General features: G+C 38.4%; 1 protein-coding gene across 2 annotated transcripts in view; it reads right to left on the reverse strand.

Moving 5' to 3' along the window:
• Positions 1–912: 912 nt before the first annotated feature.
• WIPI2 (WD repeat domain, phosphoinositide interacting 2) overlaps positions 913–15,795 on the reverse strand; it is a 33,665-nt gene continuing 18,782 nt past the window's right edge. The window contains exons 9-12 of one of the 2 annotated variants that reach the window (XM_044659932.1): positions 13,253–13,417; positions 11,719–11,826; positions 2,570–2,667; positions 913–1,644 (exon numbers count right to left, since the gene is read on the reverse strand). In XM_044659932.1, coding sequence (XP_044515867.1) covers positions 1,532–1,644; positions 2,570–2,667; positions 11,719–11,826; positions 13,253–13,417 — 484 coding nt within the window. In that variant the 3' untranslated portion in view covers positions 913–1,531. Of the gene's footprint in view, positions 1,645–2,536; positions 2,668–11,718; positions 11,827–13,252; positions 13,418–15,795 lie in introns of both variants that reach the window. The other variant, XM_044659931.1, reaches the window with a different exon arrangement.

Below are 15,795 nucleotides of genomic sequence, written 5' to 3' on the forward strand. Positions count from 1 at the left end.
TGGAGGGAGATTACTTGTAGCCAGAATTTTGCCTTAGAGACTTGTTTTAGTTTAATTTTGGTTTCCACCTATATAGTAACTTTTTTCCTTTCACAGATGGTCTAATTCAGCCAGTGACCAAGACAGAACAAATGTGAAAACAAATTCCACTCCTTCATTCCTGCCTCATGTTTTAAAACTCAACAGTGAAACCAAAAAACTAGTTTAAGCAACATTTTTCTTGCTTCTATTTATCAAAATTTAAGCCCAGCCCTGAGTTAGATTTATATCTTTCAAACCATTAGCTTCTATCACAAAATAAACTGGTTTGTGTCTTGTTTTGGAATGCAGAGTTTGAGGTAATTCGGGATGTTTTAGCCTGTATCTCCTATTTAAAAAAAAGGGGGGGGGGGGAAATTGACAAAGTAGTGACATTTAGAACCACAATTTCATAGTTTGCTAAATACAGCTCAAAAAATTAGGACACAAAAGGTATACAGAAACACAACCTATCTAAGAAAGTATTTTGTATCCAGTTTCTTCTTTCTCACATTTTTGTCCCTCAAGAATTCTCATAAAGATCAAACCCTTATAGAATGGAAAGAGTGAATTTACAGTAAGACAGTTTAGCTACAGACTGAACTAAAAAAATGTTTGTGCTTTCCTGGAAAAATTAAGTTGATAGGCACTCTCTTTAAAATCAGCACACGGATTTTAAAAAAAAACCTACTAAAATCTAAAATAAGGAACAGATGACTTAAGTATACAAATATCATCTTATTCCCTAAATGTTTTCAAGTACTTTCTCTACTTCATGTGCTATGAGGAAGGAGCTGACTTTTGATCTGAAAACAGACCTCCCTGGTCCAACTCCCACAAAACAAAACCAAGAACAAAAGAAAATCCATCACAGAAGAAGTCCCACAAATGAGCAACATTCAGGAGGAATTTAATTAACGAAAAATAAAATAAATTTTTTTTTTTAAAAAATGGTCCAGGGGTGGGGAATCTGAAGAAAGAGGGTATCTCTTAAAAGGTCACACGTCAGTCACTAAAGCACACCGACAAGCCCATGCATAAGAAACTTTCTGGACCTCTGTCAGTGCAGAACTAACCTCAGCATTAAGAATCATGTCTTCACTTTCTTTATATATACTTACTATTATATACATGTATAAAAAGAAATACAAACTTTAGTTTGTTATAAAGTGGCTTCTCTTTCTCCTATACTAGCTTGGCACATGAATGCATGCAAAGCGAAAAGGGTCTAAGGGCTTTACCAAACAGCTGATTTTGGCAAACAAATGCGTGGGGGAGAAGGGGAGAAGAGGAACAACCAAGAAAGCTAAAATAGATAGGATTAAAAGCCACAGAAGTGAAAACAATATATTTTCTCAATAGTATAGAATTAGTCTACGGCTACAACTTAATGTCTCTGCCATCCTGTTTCCCCAAATCATTTCAAAGTTCATAGCAGCTTAACACAGAGTCCTCAAAGAAGTATCAAGCCAGTGTTCTCTGCTTCAAGGGGTTAGAGTTCACAGGTTAAACTTCAGTCAGTCCGAAGAATCATGGGAGGATGCTCACTGTCTTCATCCAATCGTAGTGCATTGGTTTCATCTTCCAGACAAGCACCACCCACTGCACCCAGATCCTCTGTGTATGCTGCAAAGAAACAGTGATAGTTTGGAGGACATGAAAAATAAGAATTCTAGCAATAGCTTCTTAAAAAAAGTTGTGCAATTTTAAAATAGTCTGAGGAATGTCTGCAATTTTGAGTATTTCATGTTTTCTATATATAGAGACACTGAAACCAAATTTTGAAGTTCAAATGTGTATTGATAAAGAGCTTAAAAGACGAAATGCACTTAAATGCTATCAGCACAGTTAAAAATTACAAAGTATTACTATAGTCATAATTGGCTACCCATAGCTGATGAGTAGATATATTAATGGAAAAGATGAAAAAATTATCACAACTTCTCTCCCACTGTTTGGTCTATCAAAACAAATGAGCAAAGTCAGATAAATTATTTTCCTGTCAGACAGACTTAAAAAAAAAACCCTCTTACCTTCTAAGTAATAATTGTGTCTTAACACAAGGGCAGCAAAGGTTAGGCAATAGGGAATAAATGACTTGCTCAGAATGACAGTGTCATACAAAGTTTTAAAGATATTGATTGGTGCTCTGAAGCAATGACCTCTAGACATATTTAAGTATCATAGAAGCAAAGGAAATAATGAAGCGAACTGCACACAAAAAAATAAAATCTTGAATCACTACCACTTTGATAAGATTATCAAACAAAACAGAGAAAAGAAAGAAGTATGGCTAAGAAAAAATCTAAATGAAGGCCTGAAAAATCCAAACTGTTTCCAAAGGCCTACATATGTGATATTTGACAAGAGTATCGAAGAAAACAAGATAAAGACTTGAGAGTTTGGTAAGACAAAAATCTACAAAAGAACCTATAGCAGCAGAATCAGACATGTCATATTTATAGTTATTTGAAATATTTCTATTTAATAAGAAAGGCTTCTACTACTCCCCTATTACCATGTCTTGTAGGTGAGGAAGGTACATAAGCACCTCTTGTCACAGCAGCACTGTAGGTCTGAGCTACTAGTGGACGGTCATGGGATGCAGATTCTAAGATTTCATTGGCTGGCTCCATACTGCCATCCAACCTGTAGAAATTTAGAAAAAATGAAACTTCCATGATGTAGATATATTACGTTATCATGTAGCCCAACACCAACAAGGAAAAGGATACACGCATCAAAGATTATAAACCATGAGTATACCCTAAACAAATTTACTCTGGAAAAGAATTTAATGCTTTCCTGAAAGCTTTTAAATAAGGAAGAAACGCTGTGAGCCTCTGAGTGGTATGAAATACTAGCAGTGGTAGCAGCAACCCACAGCCACCAGGTATCCACTTTCTCCTATCTGCTTGCTTCATTGGCTATGAAGACACAGTGCTACCTTGTCTCTACTAGTCTTTCTAGATTCTAGGTCAGTGATGGCAAACCTTTTAGAGACCAAGTGCCCAAACTGCCTTGCCCAGGTCATACCCCAGACAGTGGAAGGAGGAAGCACTCCCACTGGGCTACTGGGCAAGTGATGTGAAAAAAAATGTCCTCAAGCTTGTGTGGAGAGTAGAAGAGGGGGCAGCCTGGCCCTGCTAGCTTTCTAGAAATGAACTCTGGTGAACCCTGCACTGGGACAAGGATGCACATGCCCACAAAGGCCTCTCTGAGTGTCCCTTCTGGCACACATGCCATAGGTTCACCACCACAGTTCTAGGTAAATTGTTATCTGAAGCAGAATGGACCAGGTCATGATATTGTATCAAAAGATTTTTAGTAAAATAAATGATTTTGATTATACTAAATTAAAAAGCTTTTGTACAAACAAAAACAATGCCACCAAAATCAGAAGGGAAACAACAAATTGGGGAAAAATATAACAAAAGACTCTGACAGGGATCTAATTACTCAAATATACAAGGAGATAAATCAATTGTATAAAATATCAAGCCATTCCCCAATTGATAAATGGGCAAGAGACACAAATAGGCAATTTTCAGATAAAGAAATCAAAAGTATCAATAAGCACATGAGAAAGTGTTCTAAATCTCTAAAAATTAGAGAAATGCAGATCAAAACAACTCTGAGATATCACCTCACACCTAGCAGATTGGCTAAAATGAAAGAAGGGGAGAGTAATGAATGCTGGAGGGGATGTGGCCAAATTAGGACATTAATGCATCGCTGGTGGAGTTGTGAACTGATCCAACCATTCTGGCTGGCAATTTGGAACTATGCTCAAAGGGCTATAAAAGATTGCCTGCCCTTTGATCCAGCCATACCATTGTTGGGTTTGTACCCCAAAGAGATCATAAACAGACTTATATGAAAATATTTATAGCTGAGCTTTTAGTGGTGGCAAAGAACTAGAAAATGAGGATATGCCCTTCAATTGGGGAATGGCTGAACAAACTGTGGTATATGCTGGTGATGGAATACTATTGTGCTCAAAGGAATAATAAACTGGAGGAGTTCCATGTGAACTGGAAAGATCTCCAGGAACTGATGCTGAGCAAAAGGAGCAGAGCCAGAAGAACATTGTACACAGAGACCAATACACTGTGGTAAAATCGAATGTAATGGACTCCTGTACTAGCAGCAATGCAATGACCCAGGACAATTCTGAGGGATTTATGGAAAAGAACACTACCCACATTCAGAGGAAGAACTATAGGAGTGGAAACACAGAAGAAAAACAACTGCTTGAACACATGGGTTGAGGCAGACATGATTGGGGATGTAGACTCGAAACTACCACACCAATGCAACTATCAACAATTTGGAAATAGGTCTTGTCAATGACACATGTTAAAACCAGTGGAAATGCACATCAGCCATGGGGTGGGGGGGGGTGGGGGGGGCCGGGGGGTGAAGGGGAAAGTAAGAGCATGAATCATGTAACATGATCACTTTTCTAAAAAATAATTATTTAAAAAAATTTTTTAAAGCCAATATCTAGGTCTAGCATCTGAAGTCAGTCAACAAGCATCTATCAACAAGTACTAGGGATACAAAGAAAAGTAAAACAAAAACCTAATTCCCTCTCTCCCCCTAAACAGAATATTGCACTAGCCTGGGCAAAAGGTGTGAAAGGCATGAACTAGAGCAGGGGTCTTTTTGGCCATGAGAGCCATAAACGCCACATTTTTTAAAATGTCATTTTGTGAGAGCCATACAGTGCTCACAGTGCGCTCCTGTAACAGCGCCTGAAAAAAATTGACTTTATGGCTCCTGCAGAAAGAGCCATGTTGCCCACCCCTGAACTAGGGTGATGGTAGAAAGGTTTAGGTGTGGAGGAAGTAAATGAGATGCTATGAAATGAAAGTAGCAACATCAGTATTTGGCAAAGTTTCAGTATGTAAGTAAAGCTGATGAAGAGGTTTTAAAGCCTAGGATACTGAGAAGATGACAACATAACCTTGACAGTGATAGTGAAATCTGGAAGGGGGTCATTTTGGATGGCAAAAAAAAAGTTGTTTTGGACAAATTGAAATGCCTACTGGAACTCCAGCTTGAGAGGCAGCTGCAACTCTGCAGAGACCAGACATAAATCTGAAAATTGTTCCCATAGCAAAAACTAAGTCCACAAGAGCTGAAATCAGTAATAAAGATTACTATATGAAAAGAGAAGATTGGCCCAAGAGCAGAGAAGGGGAGAGCAGGACATCACCTAAATTTCCAGGGGAGTCTCCTGATAACCAAATCTGGAAAGGGTGAGGCCTGAGGAACTGGCTTCACCCAGCAATTGAGATAATGCATCCAAGAATCAAAGGAGCACTGCCATTCCCATTTAGAAGTAATCTAGGGGGTAGGGTGAATATATCTTTGTGATCTCGTATTCTATGGCAGATGATCCTCAGATTTATTTAACCTTAATTTCTCTTTTGAGTCCTCTACTTTAATCAATTCCCATCTCAAATCTGATGGACCTCCATTCATTCTTGCTGGTTTGCTCTAACTTCCCTATTCCCACTACCATTCTCCTACTCAAAAAACCTATCAACTCAACTCCTCCTCTGAATTCATTATTTCCATTGTTCCAATATTTCTCTCCTCCACTAACCCAATCACCACTCTGGTGCATGCCCTTATTCCCTCACATTGAATAGCCTTCTTATTGGTCTCTCTGCTTTAAGTCACTTCACACTACAACTCCATGCAGCCGCCAAATCTAATTCGTTTCTCCCATGTCTCCCCATCCCTCCAACTCAATAAATACCTATAGCTCCCTATCACTTCACCCAATTTCTGCACTTCCTCTTTGCTTGATTTAGGTCAGTGTTTACCTCTTTCAAAACTTTCCTGGCCACCACACTGCTTAAGCCTTCCCTTTGAGATAACCCATTTGCACCACATCTTTGCATTGCTTGTATATAATAAAATTACATATTTAAAATATATATTGAATCAAAACTGATCTCCTGCAAAGTCACAAACTGAACAGGTGGCAATTACTGGACACTGGCTTTTCACTCCTTTTCCCCACATTTTTCTTTATATTGCTAGGACTTTATATAGTTTTTAATGCTTGCTGATTCACTTGAAAGCTTTAAGTTCCTTCTCTCCAGGTACAAAAATGTTGCTGAAGGGGGATTGTGTTTTTGGCAGGATGTTTTTATAATTGTACTTTCTACATTTTCTCAGTAAATATTCCTTTGGGATATTTTTTAAATTATGCAAATGGGAGCTAGATGTTCCGTGGACAGAGCCAGGCTTAGAGATGAGGGGTTCTGGGTTCAAATCTAACCTCAAACATTTCCTAGCTATTGTGATCCTAGCCAAGTCACAACCCCAACTTCCTGGCCCTTACCACTCTTTTGCCCTTGAATCAAATAGTATCCAACCTAAGATAGGAGGTAAAGATCTTTTTAAATTATGTAAATAGAATGTTTATAGATCAAGGTACCTAACCACTCCTAATTTTCACACTGGCTTTCTTAAACTTTGAGATTAAAGTCAACAGTTAATACATTCTTTATTTCAATACTTTGCATGTAATCAGCTGTAGGGTCTCATTTCAAGCTTCCCATTTTCAGGGACTTTTGGCACTAAGGAGTCTTAGTGTTTTCCTTCCGAAATGATCTTCAACATATTATGTAAATCTTATTTTTAAGTAGTTGCTTACATGCTGTTTCTCCCACTAGACTAGGAGAGCTCTACAACAATAACTATTTTTGCCTTTTTCTGGTTATCCTAGCGGCACCTTAATCCTTACTTATGGCACATTCATAAATGAAACTGAAGCCTGCTATGAACTGAGAGTGAAGAGAACTAGAACAATATGTATAATAACTTCAAAAACAATTTTGAAAGACTAAAACTGCTTGATCCAATAAAGAGCCATGTTTCCAGTGCACCACCCAGATGGACTTACACAATGGAAAAAAACACTTTTTTGGACACAAATCATGAGACTTTGTTCTGTTGGCCTCTGCATACATGTCAGAAGGGCATATGGAAATGGGGGAAATAAAATAGAGCCCATTTGGATTGTCCTTGCAGTTTCTGGGATCTTCTGGGGAAAACCTGGGTGTCCTTTTGGGATTGTGTATGGTAGAAGTGCTCCTGAATATACTGGAGTAATTTGTATAGACATTGAGATTTTATCTGGATTTCCTATAATCAGAGCTCCCTAGAGATAATGTTAGGCATCCTACATTGTTTCAGGGACCCAGAAGTATTTGCTGTGCTGCTTGTGGAAAGACATGCAGATTATGTCCGATTGGATTATTTAGATGTTTCAAAGTTCCCTAGAGAAAATGGTAGGTGTATTTTTCAAGAACCCAGCAGATTTTATTATGCAGACATCTAGTTAAGATTCCTGAATATCAGGAGTCCTGAGAGAAAACTTTAGGGCCCTATGTTTTTGCAGAATCCCCTAACAAATTTTTATAGGCTTAAAGCTGTCTATGAATATAGAACCAGAGCAAAAGAAACATTCCTTGGCAAAAGAAGGAACAGTTTCCTAGTCCCCACTGGACATGGGGCCTGTTTGCTATACCTTGTTATTCAGTTGTTATACATTAAATGGGCTTCTCACCTGAGGCTTACAGGTAATTGCAAGGACAATTTCACATGGTCTGGGAAGCCTGCTGTGATAGGAAACTTGATTTTTTTCCTTTTCTTGGGGGGAAAAAAATCCCTTTTGGGTATGGGAAAGCTATTTTGAACCTATTTTGAGGCAAGCTTTTATTAAATACTAAATAAGCAGTAACCTCATAAAACGCAATAAAATATTCTTTATTGAATCTGCATAACTGTTTGGGTGGAGGAGGGAATGATTGAACTGTGATTTCCCATAAGCATGAGACTTTAAAAGATATTTACCATGAACTCTGTTCTAAGAAATGGAAATAAAGGTACACAGCATTTATTAACTGTGTGTCAGTGGGGGAATGGTTGAACAGATAATGGTGTATGATTAATAGAATTCTCTGAAACCAGTCCCTACATTATTTCTTACAGCACAACTTTAAGAAAACTTGACTACATTTACATACCATAACTTGTTCATTCTCTAATTTATGGAAATTTCCTCAGATTCCCCATTCTCTGCCAACTCAAAAAGAGCTGTTTGTAAATCCTTTAGGATCAATTTTCCCCCCTCCCCTTATTCTTCTACTTCACTGTTAAATGTACTTCTGTACCTAATTGCATTTGTCTGTACTCTTCAGCTGTTCCCCCTATCCCTTTTTGTAAAAATCTGCTTTCCCATTTTAATGAGATTTCCCCTAATCTTCCTTTCCCTTTGTTTCTACTGTATTACTCTTCTCTTTCCATTCTTCTTTTAAGATCATTAAGACATAACAGAAGGGGCAGCTGGGTAGCTCAGTGGATTGAGAGGCAGGCCTAGAGACAGGAGGTTCAAATCTGGTCTCAGACACTTCCTAGCTATGTGACCCTAGGCAAGTCACTTGACCCCCATTGCCTACCCTTTACCACTCTTCTGCCTTGGAGCCAATACACAGTATTGACTCCAAGAGGGAAGGTAAGGATTAAAAAGACATAACAGAACCACTTCTAGGCCTTGTGTATAATTACTATCACCTCTGATAAGAGGGGACACATTTGTGTATCATCTCCTCATATTTGAATGTAGGCAGTTTATTCTTGTTTTGTCCCTTATCGTTCATTCACATTTGTCTTTTTCTTTTTCTTCCTGTTTCAATGCGATTCTCAAGTCCTCTATTGCCATTCAAGGTTCATTTTTTCTCTCTGAATATTCTATTTAGTTTTGGTTAAGTTATTCTTGGCTTTAAGTCCATATGCTTGTGTTAAGCAGTAGCGACTGCTAAAATCACATGTAATCTTGACTGGACCCTTGGTGTTTGAATTCTTTCTGGCTGCTTGCATTACTTCTGACTTAGTAGCTTTGATTTTTGTCCATGATGTTCCTGGAAGTTTTCATTTTGTTGTTTCTTCCTATCAGTAACCAGTACTTTCCACTTTGCACACTAGTTCTAAGACAGGGGTCAGCAACGTATGGCTCTTGAGCCATATCTGGCTCCACCTCCCGACCTGCCAGTGCGGGCAGAGCCCCAGGATGTGCCCCGGGGGGGGGGGGGGGCCTTCAGCCCCCACCTCATATTCCAGCACCTCCCGCCTCCATCCCCCTCCTTCTGCAGGCATTTATGGCTCTCACGGCCAAAAAGGTTGCCGACCCCTGTTCTAAGAGATCTAAGACAGATCTGTTTAGGCTTTTTTTTTTGGGTCTCAGTATTCAGATGGTCCAAAGATTAAGGTTCTTCTCTTCAATCTATTTTTCCAAGTCAGTTGTTTTTGCTATGAGACACTTCACATTTTCCCCCCCAGTCTTTTGACTTTGGAATCATCAGCTTCTATTTAGTCCATTCTAATTTTCAGTGAGTTTGTTGCTTGGGCATTTATACCTCTTGCAGCAAGCTGTTAATGTCTTTTCCTTATCTTTTCATTTTTTTTCTTTTTGTATGTGTCTTGGGCATCCTTGCCACCAGGAAAGCTTTTTATGGTTAGGTTCTTTGTTTCTCATTCTTCCAGATTAATTATCTGTTTGGAGAAATTTCTGATCGGGATTGTATTGCTTCTTGATTTCTAGCAAGTTGGCTTCAACTCTACTTCATGAATGAGATAAGTATCCAAAGGTGAAAAGACCCATCAAGTATAGTACTATAGCAGAGTTTGCTGATAGCCACAGGGGCTAACTCCAACTCTGAAAAGATACCTGCCTGAACCAGCCCAGAAATGATCAATAAAACAAGTTCTTGAAATGTACACAAATGCAGGCAAACAAACAAGGTGGCTCAGTGGAGTCAGGTATGGAGATGGGAGGACCCGAGTTCAAATCTGGCCTCAGTCAATTCCCAAATGAGTGACCCTAAAACAAGTCAGTTAACATCCAGTGCCTGCCCTTACCACTCTTCTGCCTTGAAACCAACACTTAGTATCAATTCTAAGACAGAAGACATGGGTTAAAAAGAATTTTTACAAAACTGAACAGAAGCAGAACTGAACAGAAGCAAGCATATACATGGAGGAGAGCAACAGTGAAATTATTAAACATTCAGAGCAAAACAGATATTCACAGTATCAAGATAAAAATTTAATCTATGATTCTCAAAAAATGTATATTTAAAAAAATTACATTGACACTTCCCTATATGGCACTAGGAAAACAAATGGACAACTTCCCCAGTACCCTGGATAAGGACAGTATGTTCAAAATGCATCCCCTGTCAGATAAGGATGGTCTCTCAGGGAGACTGGCCAATGTTCAGTCCATGATGAATGTGCAATGTGTCTGCCTGCTGATAGTAATCAGTGTGGAGGTCTGGTGAACCTGTTCAAAGTTTGATGGAGTCCTGTGAGCCCTTGTACATATATCCAATGGCTGGTCAAACTCATGATGCTGCTTCCCTTGGTTGTGTCTTCTTTCCTGATTGTGAGGGAATCTGAGATGAAAGACCAGGTTTTGACCTTGTAAACTTCAAGGTCAAAGAATTACCAGAGAGGTCCACAGAATCCATTGTAGAGTTTGCTAAGAGGCACAGCAGCTGAGTGAGGAGCCAGACTTCAGGAAGCTACCTCATTGGTGTAGCCTAGCAATAGCTAGGCACAGTCACTATGTCCTACTAACAAGAGCAATTCATTAATTATGTACCACTCAGAAGTGAAATGTGGTGGGGTTCACTCCAAGTGATCATGTTGAAGGAAGTATGTCTCAGTCTAGGAAAAATTTTTCCTCCTCTATTTCTTTCAAAAGGCTAAACAAAACAAAAACAAGTATAACAAACAACTAATTAAATTTCTACAAATCAAAACATATTTAAGAACCTATACTAATTGATAAGTTTTCATAATTTTAAATTGGTCTTCATACTAAAGTACAAAATTCAAAGGCCAACACTCTAGTGGCAATATCTGATTTTAATATCCAACTCACATCAGTATGCATTTATTAAGAATGTATTAAGAAGAGAGCTAGTGGCCTGTATAAGTAAAATAAATGTTGGAGGGGATGTGGCAAAACTGGGACACTAATGCATTGCTGGTAGAGTTGTGATCCAACCATTCTGGAAGGTAATTTGGAAGTATGCCCAAAAGGGCTTTAAAAGAATGCATACCCTTTAATCCTGCAAAACCACTGCTAGGTTTGTATCCCAAAGTCATTTTAAAAAAAAAGGAAAGGATCTGTTTGTACAAAAATATAGCTGCAGTTACACAGTAATTGAAAATGATTTATCACTTGTTTATGTGGGTATACTATTTGGGGTTTTGATTTCTAAAAAAAATCCTCTTACAAAAATACTCTGGAAATAGGTTTTGATTGATGCATAAAACCCAGGGGAATTGTCAACTATGGGAGAGGGGAGGGAAGAGAGGAGAAGGAGGGAAATAGACATGAATCATGTAACCATGGAAAATTTTTTAAAATAAAAAAATTCTTTAAAATGAGCTATGTTCTAGAGATATAAACATCAAAACTTCCTATCCTCAAGAACTTCATTGCCACATAATCAGTTCAATTCAAGAAAGGAAAAATCTAACAAATTTGAAACTTTTCAAAAAATTCAATGAATATACTAAACGCTCATTTTTTCATTTCCCCTTTAACCAAATTCCAAAAAAATATGTAAGGAGGAGGTGTACTTATGAAATCTAAGGTAAACTTACTTGTGTTGTTTCATCAGGGTGCATTCCCCTCCTTCCTGAGGATCCAGGTTGTACATATATAAGTAACCATCAGAAGCTCCTACTAATAATCGGGGAATCTTCTGAATTCTAAGAGGAGAGAAACATTTCTTACAAACTAGAAGCCTATGTTTAACCTTATTAACATACCAAAATGAGCTTGCTGAATGACTCTGGATAGCTAAATATGCTTCCCCAGTGTTAATATAGGGTCATAAAAATCCCCTTATTTGCAGAGAGGGCAAGATAGTTAATCATATAGGCAGAATTTTAAACTAGGTCTATCAATTCCAAAATCCAGCCACCTTTCCACTGTGCCTCCAAAGAAGTTATAGAAGTCTCTTCTAACAAAAAGGGTAATTTATGAACTATGTGAACATACAATTTCAAATGGATCAAACCAAAGCTTATAAAACTCATTCTTTAAAAATCCAAACTTTTTTTTTTAACCCTTACCTTCAGTCTTGGAGTCAATACTGTGTATTGGCTCCAAGGCAGAAGAGTGGTAAGGGCTAGGCAATTGGGGGGGGGGGGGGTAGTAACTTGCCAGGGGTCACACAGCTGGGAAGTGTCTGAGGCCAGATTTGAACCCAGGACCTCCTGTCTCTAGGCCTGGCTCTCAACCCACTGAGCTACCCAGCTGCCCCCATTTCTCATCTTTAAATAATGGATATTTGACCTTGTCAAATATAAAATGAAAAGTGAAAATAGATAGGAATTCTAAAAACAACAACAAAAAAAAGAATGCTAAATAATTATGACCAAGTTTGTCAGTTCAGAGTAGTTCAGAAAATGTATCTCACTCCATTCAAATGCAGAGGTGGAAGATATGGCATACTGTTAAATACAGACATTGTTATGAGATAGATAACATTCCACCCTAGTTAGGGGAAAGATGAAAATAATAAAGAGTAATCAATAAAAATGAGCTAATTTCAAAAAGCCATTTGGAGCACCAGGAAGAGGAATTTGATTAAACACCCAAACTCTAGTGAGGAAGGAGGATGCATAATCAAAATGTAAAAGGTCACCTTTTATTCACCTACAGCTATTTATAATCAGGGCATTCCATGACTGGACCCTCATACAATTAAAAAAAATTTTTAAGTAATGACTGATTGTGTGTTTAAGATACACCTGAGAACTTTGGGTCATCATTTTTTAAACCAAAGTAACTTTTCACTAATTTTTAAAATATTTTTCTTCAGTGCAAATATAGAAGATTTGTTTCACTGAACGGGCTCATTTCATGTAGCATAAGATGATAAGTTCATTTATATATTACTTTAAAATTTGCAAACTGTAAACACTAGCAGTAGTACATATACTAATTTTTAAGTCACTTTACATGTGGAAACAGGCCCAGGTGTTATTTGTCCAGTCACACAAATATTAAGCAAACTCAAACTCAGCAGCTGATCTGTGATGACTTCATACAACTTGGGTCAGAAGGTCCTTTGCTATACAATATAATTACTTCAAATAAGATTATACAGACACCAATAACCGTACTCACGTGGCAAGTGAACAGATATTTTTGTGACCGCAGAATGGTAGTCTGACAGTAGCAAATGCTCTTCCCTGGTTAAACATTTCCGTTACTTGGGAGGGCAAATAGCTAGTAGAGGCCATAAGAACTTTCCCAAAGTAACCAGTCCAGGTAGTGGGTTCCTCCTGAGGTCTATAAGAAATTAGTATTAATTTTCTTGATTTCCTTCATGAAAATCCTCCAGGAACAGAAAAACCTATTACTCTTATGAATTCAGTTCTTACTTCCTCATTAATGTAAAGCCTGTGACACTTAAAATACTACCTTTACACATTTCTGAATCATTAAATGACATTCATTAAATGAATTATTAGAGTTAAATGGAATGTTGTCTGTAAGAAAAGTCTCCTAAAAACCTTCTGCAACACCAGATAGTGTATAATTAAATACCATTCCATTTCTTTGTTATAAGGACAAAATATACACTTTAATGCCCAATACAAGGACAAGGAATGTGTATTTATATTGGGTATCCATGAAGAGTTACTTTTTTAAATTTAGTTCCTGATTTTACAAAAGCATTTATAAGAGCATTTTAAAAAATTTACTTTGTCTTAAATATTCGTTCCAAGGGATAATAACAGTAAGGACTAGGCAATGGGGGTTGTGCCCAGAGTCAGACAACTAGCAAGTGTCAGAAGTCGGATTTCAGCCCAGTCTTTCTTTTGAGACCTGATACTATCCACTGAGCCATGTGGCTGCCCTTACAAAGGTCAGCTTCATAGACAGTTATTCTAAAGCAGTGATTCCCAAATTTTTGGCCTACCGCCCCCCCCCTTTCCAGAAAAAATATTACTTAGCCCCCTGGAAATTTTTTTAAATTTTAATAGCAATTAATAGGAAAAATAAATGCACCTGTGGCCATCACCACCCCGCTGAATCAATGCAGCACCCACAAGGGGGAGGTGGCGCCCACTTTAGGAATCACTGCTCTAAAGTTTTATTTCATAGCAAACCAAAATTGGAATGCTATGCTAACATCCTAGCTAGCATATCCATATAGCTATCCACATTTTAGGAATGATACTAGAGAAAGATACTGAGATGGGCAAGAAGACTGACTGACATGCAGATGACGAGAGGATTTAGGTATGTGGATGAGGATCATAGATTAGAACTGGAAAAGACCTCAGAGGTTACCATCTATTCTTTCTTTTTCCAGATAAGGCCCAGAGTGTTTAAGTTACTTGCCTACATTACACAAGCAATAAACATCAGAAGGGGGATTTGATTCAAAAGTGTGTCATGTTTTATCTAGAGATTAAAAGAGAATAGAGGGAGCGGTGGACTGAGAGCCAGGCCCAGAGATGGGAAGTCCTGGGTTCAAATCTAGCCTCAACATACTTCCCAGCTGTGTGATCCTGGGCAAGTCACTTAACCCCATTGCCTAAACCTTACTGCTCTTCTGCCTTGGAACCAATACACATTATTGATTCCAAGATGGAAGGAAGGGGTTTAAAAAAGAATAGATGGGGAGCAGCTAGGTGACACAGGAGATAGCGCACTAGGCCTGGAGTTGGGAAGATCTGGGTTCAAATTTGGCCTCAAGACACTTCCTAGCTATTTTTCTAGGGGCAAATCACTTAACTCAAATTGCCTAGCCCTTAACACTCTTCTCCCTTGGAAAAGGTACTTAATATCCACTCTAAGACATAAGGTAGGGATTTTAAAAAATAGATGGAAATTACAAATAGGCAAGTTTAAGACTTAATTATGGGGGCAACTAGGTGGGTTCAGTGGATTGAAAACCTGGCCTACAGTTAAAGAAGTCCTGAGTTCAAATATCAACTTCAGACACTCTTGACTATCTGACTCTGAGGAAACTACTTAATCTCCCACTGGCCAGGCCTTAGTGCTCTTCTGTCTTGGAACTGATGGAACTGTCTTGGAACAATACTGATTCTAAGGAAAAGGTTGGGGGTTTTTTAAGTGGTTAAATTATAGGGAACATTTTTGGAGGTACTCCCAAAAAGGAGTGATTTGTTTAAGAGTTAGCAATTCCTCCAAGACATTTTTTAAAAAGGGGAGGAAAGGGAGGAAGACAGGAGGGACAAACATCTCCTATGTATGTGTCAGGTACTGTTACTAAGCACTAATAGTTCTTATAAACACCTTGGGAATTATGATCCCATTTTACATTTGGGAAAACTCAGATAAACACAAGTAGCTTGCCTTGGGTCACAGCTCTTTTTTAAAATAAAACCCTTGCCTTCCATCTTGGAATCAATACTGTGTATTGGCTCCAAAGCCGAAGAATAGTATGGGTTTGGCCATGGAGGTTAAGTGACTTGCCCAGGGTCACACAGCTGGGAAGTGTCTGAGGCCAGATTTGAACTTCCTGTCTCTAGGCCTGGCTCTCAATCCACTGAGCCACCCGGCTAACCCCTAAATAAGCTACTGAAGACAGGTTTACCTTCCTGACTCCAGGCCCAGCCCTCAAGTCACTATGCCACTGTGCCAACTAGCTACCTAAATGGTCTATCCCTTCCCAATATAATCTTCTGTTCCTA

The sequence above is a fragment of the Gracilinanus agilis genome, chromosome 1 (genome assembly GCF_016433145.1).
Source record: "Gracilinanus agilis isolate LMUSP501 chromosome 1, AgileGrace, whole genome shotgun sequence".
Lineage (NCBI taxonomy): Eukaryota > Metazoa > Chordata > Mammalia > Didelphimorphia > Didelphidae > Gracilinanus > Gracilinanus agilis.